Source organism: Nylanderia fulva, unplaced genomic scaffold (genome assembly GCF_048542155.1).
Source record: "Nylanderia fulva isolate GAGA-0341 unplaced genomic scaffold, ASM4854215v1 Scaffold159, whole genome shotgun sequence".
Lineage (NCBI taxonomy): Eukaryota > Metazoa > Arthropoda > Insecta > Hymenoptera > Formicidae > Nylanderia > Nylanderia fulva.
In genome coordinates, this window is record NW_028189828.1 from 183,623 (window position 1) to 194,038 (window position 10,416).

The window sequence follows — 10,416 nt, forward strand, 5'->3', positions numbered from 1 at the left end:
ATATCGCACTTATTTTCTAGAATCAAATTGTAATCAGTTTTACTTATATGTATGTATATTCAATGTGAACTTGCACCTTGAATAAAATATCACAGTTACTTTTCATGGTAATATATTATTACTAAATTTAGATAATATACACTTTACGTATGTTCACTTTGAACTGGCACCTTGAATAACATATCAGTTACTTTTCGTGATAATTTATTATTAGATCGTTTAAATTTTTGAGTACCTTCTTTTGAACATGGCCTGACCTTTTCATTTTTATGATTTTTTTAGGATTATAATTATATCGCGATATACAGATATTTCGGTGAATTAAAATTATGTTGCAATTATTTTTCTTATTTAATAAAAGGTAGTATGCGATATAATGAAGGTTTGACAAAGTAAAAGGAATAAATATATTTATTCAATGGAGAATTTTTTTACATTAAATGTTGGTATTGGCCACCATTCGCTTCCAAACATTTGATTGCCCTGTACGCAACGCTTTCTGTGGCATTCTTTATATGCCGCCGCTGTACGGTAGCAAACGCTCTTTGTATTCGTTCTTCTAATTCGTCCTGCGTTTCTATGCGGTTAAAATAAATTTTCTCTTTCTGCGCACCTCACAAGAAAAAATCACAAGGATTCAAATCTGGTGATCTTGGTGGCCATTGCCAGAAAGGTGCTCCACGACCCATCTAATTATTTCCATACGTATTATTTAAGTATCCTCGGACAGGTGTTGTTATAGTTAAAACAATAAAATTAATAATTAATTAAAATTAAATAATTAAAACAATTTTAGAACCAGTAATTAATGATATTTATAAAGTTTCAATTAGAAAATTGAATTAATACAAAAATCATTTATGCGAAATAAAAATCGATTAAAAAATATATTTGAATAAATAAAAAATTGTTGTTATTGCATTGATGTACGATATTTTATGCACTTTTTGCATGCAATTTTTATTCAAACATAATTTTAATCTACGAAAAACAATATTTATCCGTATAAAATAAAACTTCTTTAAAACTAAAAATTGTGAAAATACAAACATTGAAATAATAGCAAAGCGTCATGTGTTTATTAAAAATAAGAAGTTTAGAAACTTTCAGAAGCTAGTACAATATTTTATGATATAAAAAACATATTGCAAACTAATACTAATAGCTGTAAATTCTTTATAAGTTGTACTAAAAAAATTTAAACTTTGCATTAATTTGTTATTTAATTGAGACCTGAAAATTTTTATTAAAACAAATTATGTTTTCAAAAATATGTTTAATAATTTATAATAATTGTAATCTGCATTGTGCGCTGGACATCCATCATGCATAAAATTGATGTTACGTCGAAATAGCGGCATATCGTCGATAGCAGCGGGAGGAAAAAGTAAATTTGGCAACTCATCACGCAAAAAGTCCAGATAATTTAAACCATTTAATCTTTCCGGCAAGAATACTGGTCCAATCTAAGGATAATTATTTGAAATTCATCATAAATAAATTACACATTATGGCTTTATAGAAATTTTTTCTATTGACAAAAGCAGAAGTAAAAAAACGGAATGTTTACAAATGCTAAAATAATTATCTAAATGAAAAGCTAAAATTTAAACCAAAAATAAATACGTAAATCTTCAGTCACAAGAGAAAGACTACAAAATGGCAAAATGTTAAAATATGTATTATTATATAAATTTCAAGAAGGCTGTTTGAGATGCAAAATAAATCTTATCGTCTGTTAATTACTTCGGCAGTAAACCGTTATTAGGATTTTCAATTTATACAAAATTCGATCTCGAATTTTGTTATTTGGTAAATTCTGGAATCATCGATCAGTAATAATAAAGTCACGTTTGTTTTGTATAATAGAATAAAAAGAAGTCATAAATTTACAGCTGTCACATAAAAAACGCTCAAATATACAAACAAGTAACGGTGTCGCAACCGTTCCGCCGAATAATTACATGCTATTGAGCATGCGCTACTTTAAAAATCACGCAAATTATTGTCGCTTCACGCGAAGGTGGGCTCCGCTCCAAAAATTATAAAAGAGGAGCTCACCCCGGCGTAGGGGCCTTATCGCTTTCCGCCGTGTACGCATAAGTCAAACCGCCTCAAAAAAAACCGCAGAACATTTATATCGACAACCGCCGCTCTTTCTTTTGATTTGATTTCTCCGCTGAAACTAATTAAACTTTATGTTAATTTTGTGCGTGTAATTGTTAAATATTGTACATTATATTTTAGTAAAGATTCGTATATTAAAGGTTTCTTTATACTACAACTGACTCATCCTTTGTCGTGTCGCGCGATTCCTCACGCAGCGCGTTCGCGAACATATTTCTGGTCCTTCGAGCCGGATGTTCTCGCCGGCACCCGCAAGTTTGTGAACGTGACTTCGTGTAGTTCGTGGGTGCTCTTAGTTCACCATGGATGTGAACACGTTGATCGACTGTCAACGTGAGATCCAGGTCCGCATTTCACGTTCCGTGGAATATTTGAAAAAGCTGGGCACCACCAACATCACCGCCAGTGCCGTATCCACACGCACCAGAATCTTAGATCAGCTGTGGACGAAATTCGAGACACAGCATGATCTCATTCGAGCGGCTCTGAAAGAGAAATTTTGCGAGAGCGATTACTACAAGTCGGAGTTACATGGCGATACGGAAAATCTGTACGTTGCACAACGCAGTACTTTAGATAGTTATACCGAACATTTTCGGAAGCCGAACGTGTCTCCATCCGTCGACGTCGCATCAAAGTCTTCGCTGCCGCGCATCAAGTTGCCGCCGTTCTCTGGCGCCTACGCTGACTGGCCATCCTTTCGCGATCGCTTCCTGTCCGTCGTGAGCAGCAATTCAATCTCGAACATTGAGCGCCTGCATCACCTCCGCTCGTGTCTGACAGGTCCGGCTGAAAACTTGATAAAGTCACTACCTGTCACGAGTGACAATTACGATCGCGCTTGGGCAATCTTGGACAAGCACTACAATAACAAAAGAGAGTTGATCCGCTCCAACTTTGCCACGTTTACCGCCGTGCCAAAGATGAAGGGAGATACCGCCGAGGAGCTGAGCCGCATTCACAACGCTGTCACCGCCGCAGCCAACGCACAGGAGAGCATCGGACGTCCTATCAACTCGCACGGGATGGATCTGTTCAACCACATGGTCGTCGAATTGTTCGACGCACGCACTCGTCTCGAATGGGAGTCAACCACTTCAGACCCCACCGAACCACCACGGAACGAGGCACTTCTCGACTTCATTAGTCGACGGATCTTGACACTCAACGCCGCACGACCGAGGAGTGTCACAAAAGGATCTGGAGAGACATCACGATTCGTCAAAGCGCACGTCACGAAGCACCAAGGCACAGATTCACCTCAGTGTGTACTGTGCCGTGAAAACCATACACTGATGACGTGCAAGGGCTTCAAGGCCAAGACCGCGGTTGAGCGGAAAACGTTCGTGGAGGCCAACCGACTGTGCTTCAACTGCCTAGGCAATCATTTCCTAGCACGGTGTCAGTCAAAAAGGAACTGCCTCACGTGCAACGCGCGACACCACACCATGCTGCACGGGGCAGCCACATCAACACCATCTGCTGAGGCCACTTCACTTGCCACCACACTGGCCACTGCACGGAAAACTGAAACACACAAGGCCGTCCTTCTCGCAACCGCTCGCGTCAAGATCGCTGATCGCTACGGATCACCACACGAGGTTCGAGTCTTGATAGACCAGTGCTCCGAGGTGTCCATCATCTCTGAGGCACTGGCTCAGCGTCTTCGGCTGCCTCGAGCTTCAACAGATCTGTCCATCTTTGGCATCGGAGGGACTCGCTCTGGATCAGCGCGTGGCAAGGTCACGCTAGACATCACATCTGACGTGACCAATGTCGTGCTCCGCGTGGTTGCTTTTGTGCTGCCTCGCATCTCATTGCAGCAAGGCACCTCTCAACGCGAAGATCGTAGCTGGCCTCACATCCAAGGACTTCGACTGGCCGACCCGCGCTTCCTGGACGACGATCCTGCGGAGTTACTTCTTGGAGCAGAAGTTTACGCATTGATCCTCGAGGAAGGTCTTTGCAAGGGCGGATCACGGATGCCGATCGCCCAACAGACGAGCTTAGGATGGATCCTGTCCGGGGGCTACGATGCAGCAGCAACCGAAGGACATCGCAGCACGTTCCAGTGCACCGCAGACCACGACCTCGCTGACATGGTTCGACGCTTCTGGGAGCAGGAACGCGAGCCAGTAGCTGGGACACCGCTTACCGCCGATGAAGCCAGATGCGAGGACATCTACGTGCGCACGGTCACACGCACGTCCAGTGGAAGATACATGGTGAGGCTGCCATTTACTTCACCGCCGCCGACATCGCTCAGCGAGACTCGTCGACCTGCTGAACGCCTACTGGATGCCATGGAGCGGAAAGGAGCACGAGATTGTCGTTTCGGTGACCTCTATCTAGACTTCATGGAGGAATACGAGAACCTACAACATATGGAGAAGGTTAGCACAACTACAACAACCGGCAGCCCCAGGTGTTACTTACCGCATCACGGGGTCCTCAAGGAGTCAAGCACGACCACGAAGCTCAGGGTCGTGTTCAACGGCTCCCAGCGCACACGGTCCGGAGAGTCGCTGAACGCACACCTCCTCACTGGAGCCAATCTCTTGCCAGCACTCGCTGACGTCCTACTTCGTTGGCGTTGGCATCGGTACGTGCTCGTCACGGACATCGAGAAAATGTACCGACAAATCCTCGTGCATCCGGAGGACTGTCGCCTGCAAACCATCCTGTGGCGCCACAACAGCTCTGACGACGTCCACGAGTACGAGCTGAGGACCGTGACCTATGGGCTAGCGTGTGCACCCTTCCTCGCCATCAGGACTCTTCATCAACTCGCAGCAGACGAAGAGGCACGATATCCACGCGGAGTCAAGGCACTGCGACACGACTGCTACGTCGACGACGTGGTCACCGGCGCCGATAGCTTGGAAGATGCTATCGACTTTCAGCAGGAACTACGGAGTCTTTGCACGGCGGGCGGATTTCCTTTGAGAAAGTGGGCTGCCAACAATCCTCAGGTGCTCACAGGAATTCCACCAGAACATCAGCTGCAACGTGGGCCGCACTCATGGGAAGAAGAGAGTCACGCTACCCTGGGCCTCCGATGGCATCCTCTAAGCGATTAGTTCTCCTTCTCAATTCGTCCACGTCCAGTCACTGATCTCACAAAGCGACGAGTTCTAGCCAAAACGGCTCGGCTCTTTGATCCGATGGGTTGGCTCGCGCCTGTCGTCATCAGAGCCAAAATTCTGATCCAGACGACGTGGCTTCAACGGCTGGATTGGGACTCTCCGCTGTCCGATCAGGACGCACACCGCTGGAGGCAGTTGTTGGATCAGCTTCCTTTATTGGATAACATCCGTGTAACTCGCTGGCTCAACACCGGAGACGACCATTCGCAACTGCAGCTCCATGGGTTTGCCGACGCTTCAGAGCGAGGATACGCCGCCGTGGTGTACATCCGCAACGCTGCAACAGAAAAAACGTCAATAAACCTATTGATGGCAAAATCGAAGGTCGCGCCTGTCAAGCAGGTGTCGTTACCTCGCTTGGAACTTTGTGCAGCAGCTCTACTTACCACGCTCATGCTCCACGTGCGCGCTACTCTCGGTTTGACAACGACGCCGGTGCATCTGTGGTTAGATTCAAGGGTCACACTTCATTGGATCCGCGGACACAGCACCCGTTGGAAAACCTTCGTCGCCAACCGAGTATCTCAGATCCAGACCCAGCTTCCAGACGCTCAATGGAGACACGTCGCTGGACGAGAGAATCCTGCAGATTGCGCATCGCGCGGTGTTACTCCTGCTGAATTAATCAATCATGAGTTGTGGTGGACAGGACCTACCTGGCTCTCAGGAGACGAGACTGCATGGCCGGGTTCAAACATCGACGTCCCAGAGGATGACCTCCCGGAGCAGCGAGCCACCAGTCTGGTAATCAAGGCACCGGTCTCGGCAGAACCTGACCTCCTCCTCCGGTTTCCAACGCTGCACAGGCTGCTGCGGGTTACGGCATGGTGTCGGCGATGGCTCAATCAGGCGAGACGTGACGCCATACCTGGCCGTCCATTGCATCCGGACGAGCTGGACGTCGCCTTATTTCGATGGCTGCGAGTGGTGCAGGCGCTCCACTTTCCTACGGACGTAGCTGCGGCTTCTGCTGGACGCACTAGCCCACCACGAAGCCACCTAGCGATGTTGAGTCCGGTCCTCGATGATCAAGGCGTGCTGCGCGTCGGAGGACGTCTCAAACATGCTCAGCTACCACTCGACGAGAAACATCCAATGATCATCCCGGCGGCATCATGGTTGACTCGGCTGGTGATCGATTCCTGCCACCGACGGACGCTGCACGGAGGTGTGCAACTGACTCTCGGCCTGCTCCGCCTGCGCTTCTGGGTGCCTCGAGGAAGGACCACCGTCAAACAGCAGCTACACCGATGCATAACCTGCACTCGATGGCGCGCCGCCACACCACAGCCTCCGATGGGTAACCTTCCTCGGGAGCGAGTAACGCCAACTCGACCGTTCCTCAGCACCGGCTTGGACTACGCGGGACCAATCCTCCTCCGGACCAGCAAGGGGCGTGGACACCGTGCGCACAAGGGGTACATCGCAGTCTTCGTCTGCTTCTGGTCAAAGGCCGTTCACTTAGAAGTCGTCTCAGACTACACCTCGGAGGCCTTCATCGCCGCTCTGCGCCGCTTCGTCTCCCGCAGGGGCCTGTGTGCTGAGATCTACAGCGACTGTGGCACGACTTTCATCGGAGCAGATCGGACGCTGCGAGGTCTCTTCAACGCAGCGACAGCCGAAGGTCAAAGTGTCATCCTTGCCGCCACCGCTCAAGGAATCCGCTGGCACTTCAACCCGCCAGCGGCCCCGCATTTTGGTGGTTTATGGGAGGCCGCCGTAAAGTCGACCAAGTTCCACCTCCGTCGGGTGATCGGCGCGACCACCCTCACGTTCGAGGAGTTGAGCACACTCCTTGCACAAATTGAAGCCTGTCTTAACTCACGTCCGTTGCAGGCACTCTCAGATGATCCAGAGGACGTCTCGGCGCTGACCCCCGGTCACTTCCTCATCGGGACACCGCTCCTCGCCTTGTCAGAACCGTCATTGACAGAGCAGACGGTGTCCACCTTGTCACGTTGGCGTAATCTGCAGCGGATGAGGGATCACTTCTGGCAGCGATGGTCATCCGAATACATGCACGGACTCGCCCCACGCACCAAGTGGCTCAAGGATGCACCTGCACCCCACGTCGGCGATCTCTGCCTCGTTCGCTCCGAGATCACCCCCCCGAACCGATGGCCCCTCGCTCGCATAACGCGTTTGCACCCCGGGGACGATGGAGTTACACGCGTAGTGACGATCCGAACGGCCACGTCCGAGCTCGTGCGCCCACTCGTCAAGCTCGTGTTTCTTCCGGGCGTGAACGACGTTCCTACACCGCACGTTGACACATAGCATCACTCACTACACGATCATCACGTCATGCACCATATCAACTGTCACGCTTCACTCATTTCACTCACCACCTCACTATAACACTTGTCTCGTTTTCACCGCTTACTGCATCGTTCACTCGCCGTTCACATCTGCCACATACTTTCGCCGTTTCAGTTGATCGATTCGCAACACGTGATCACCACGTGTTTTCGTCGACTCAGCTGATCGACTCACAACACGCGATCATCACGTGAATTTCGCCGCGCCGACACGAGCCCGCCCCACCATCGATCGTTATCGGAATGTGATCCGAGCCGGAAACATCATCAACCTTTTGTCACGTTGCGCCAAGGCGGGCGGGATGTTTGAGATGCAAAATAAATCTTATCGTCTGTTAATTACTTCGGCAGTAAACCGTTATTAGGATTTTCAATTTATACAAAATTTGATCTCGAATTTTGTTATTTGGTAAATTCTGGAACCATCGATCAGTAATAATAAAGTCACGTTTGTTTTGTATAATAGAATAAAAAGAAGTCATAAATTTACAGCTGTCACATAAAAAACGCTCAAATATACAGGTTTGTCCGGAAAGTAATGCGTCGCATTTTTTTAAAAAAGAATTTATTGATCGCATAGGTAAAACAACTTAAAATTGTTCGAAGTATGACCCTTCTGCGTCAATACATTTTTGCCAACGCGATTTCCATGCGTCATAAGATTTCTGGAACTCCTTGACTGGGATGCTGTTCAGGGAGGCCGTCGAAGTAGCTTGTACGTTGTCAACCGACTCGAGCTGTTGTCCTTTGAGCTCCCTTTTCAGCCGAGGAAATAAAAAAAAGTCCGCCGGGGCCAAACTTTCTTGAGCATTTCAAAAGTTTCCAGCGGCGTCTTGTCCAGCTTCACGCAAAACTTTATCGCATAGCGTTGCTCTATCGTTCTCTCCATCACAAGTTCGACGCGACCACTAAGCAGAGGTTCACAGAATAAGCCGTCCTAACCCTCCAAGCGCATGGAAACAATTGAGCGACCTACCGTTGGAAAGCTAAGGGTACCCCCCTTCCTCCCCAACCGGTCCCATCGCTCTGCGATGTATAGTCGTGTCACAAAAAAATGCGACGCATTACTTTCCGGACAAACCCTGTACAAACAAGTAACGGTGTCGCAACCGTTCCGCCGAATAATTACATGCTATTGAGCATGCGCTACTTTAAAAATCACGCAAATTATTGGCGCTTCACGCGAAGATGGGCTTCGCTCCAAAAATTATAAAAGAGGAGCTCACCCCGGCGTAGGGGCCTTATCGCTTTCCGCCGTGTACGCATAAGTCAAACCGCCTCAAAAAAAACCGCAGAACATTTATATCGACAACCGCCGCTCTTTCTTTTGATTTGATTTCTCCGCTGAAACTAATTAAACTTTATGTTAATTTTGTGCGTGTAATTGTTAAATATTGTACATTATATTTTAGTAAAGATTCGTATATTAAAGGTTTCTTTATACTACAACTGACTCATCCTTTGTCGTGTCGCGCGATTCCTCACGCAGCGCGTTCGCGAACAAAGGCCTAAATTTTAAAACTAAATCATGAATAAGTTTTCTACAATTTTTTTCGCAAATCTGACAGTTTATTGTAATTAAATAACTTACATTATTTTTAAACACTACATGCTACTGAAATTACTAACTTGAAATTTATTAAAATATTTTTATGTAAAAGTTATTTACCAGCTCATCATCGATCAAGCCAGCCCAAACATTGACTTTAAATCGATCTTGAGATTTATTATCCCACGTCAAAAAAGGATTTTCAACGCCATAATAATGATAATTATGAGAGTTGAATGTTCCATCTTGTGTAAAAGTGCATTCGTCAGTCCATAGTACACGACGAGGAAATAATGGATTCTCGGATGATGAATACAAACGGATCATATTAAAATAATTTTCCATAAAATATGCCATGATTCACGATGTTTCTGTACATTATTAAAGAAATAAAAAATTTAATTTTTTGAATAATAAATTATAAATTTATTTCTAAATAAAGTATTACACATATAAAAGGCTAATAAAAGCAGAAGTAATATTACCGTTATATAAATTAATTTATTACATTTAATCAATATACATATACTGATAGAAATAATAAAGTTTAAATTAATATAAAATTATAAAAATAAACTCGAAAGTTAAAACAAATGAAAAAGCGAACGTTTCGATCCAATTTTTCGGATCTTCTTCAGCGCAGTACACAAAGCAAATTAAAATCACAAAAGTCTAAGGTTCATGTTTAACGTATAAAAGTCTAATAAACATATTTAAACGCGGTTACATCAATAAACAAAATAAAACGTCGTAAGATTAACACTAAGATGATTCTTACTAATCCATCACATTTACGTAACTGAAGAAGATCCGTGTTCGCAAGCGGACTTGCAGCGAGCAACTTCAAAAGAACTTGCACTTTTATTCTCACTACTCGGATAACGCAAGCGATTATAACAATTATTTCGATTCCGGAGTTAAGAACTATTATGCCCCGACGCATCTTGCCGGCGAAAATCGTGTCAGAATTCGAATCGATGTCCAAAGGGTAGCCGTATCCGTAATAATTTTCGCGTGTACAGATTCTCGGTTATCTTGTCGATTATCGAAAGGCGACTGCGAATCGCGCTCGACTTTTGCGCTTTATAAGGACACTGATCCTTCTAGAAAGATCCAGCGGGAAAACAAACCGACAACAAATTTTGTTATTTGGGTCTTTCTAGAAGGAACGAAAAGGTATGTTTTAAACAAATATTTATCACGGCTGGCGGTATACAATGGCCCGAACGGACGCGTTCGCTGGCCGTTGCGCTGCGGCTTATTGTTAGTGACAGCC

The 10,416-nt window shown here is 45.7% G+C and overlaps 2 protein-coding genes across 2 annotated transcripts; both read left to right on the plus strand.

Moving 5' to 3' along the window:
* Positions 1–2,429: 2,429 nt before the first annotated feature.
* LOC146723955 (uncharacterized) lies at positions 2,430–5,207 on the plus strand. Its single transcript, XM_085480710.1, has one exon. It carries the CDS (start codon positions 2,430–2,432, stop codon positions 5,205–5,207), a length of 2,778 nt encoding a protein of 925 aa, XP_085336836.1.
* An 84-nt stretch (positions 5,208–5,291) lies between these two features.
* On the plus strand, positions 5,292–7,550 carry LOC114935534 (uncharacterized). Its single transcript, XM_085480711.1, has one exon. The coding sequence runs from the start codon at positions 5,292–5,294 to the stop codon at positions 7,548–7,550; it is 2,259 nt and encodes a 752-aa protein (XP_085336837.1).
* The last annotated feature ends 2,866 nt before the right edge of the window (positions 7,551–10,416 follow it).

Coding starts and splice junctions, on each gene's coding strand:
- LOC146723955 (XM_085480710.1), top strand. CDS start 2,430: ATGGATGTGAACACGTTGATCGACTGTCAACGTGAGATCCAGGTCCGC.
- LOC114935534 (XM_085480711.1), top strand. CDS start 5,292: ATGGGTTGGCTCGCGCCTGTCGTCATCAGAGCCAAAATTCTGATCCAG.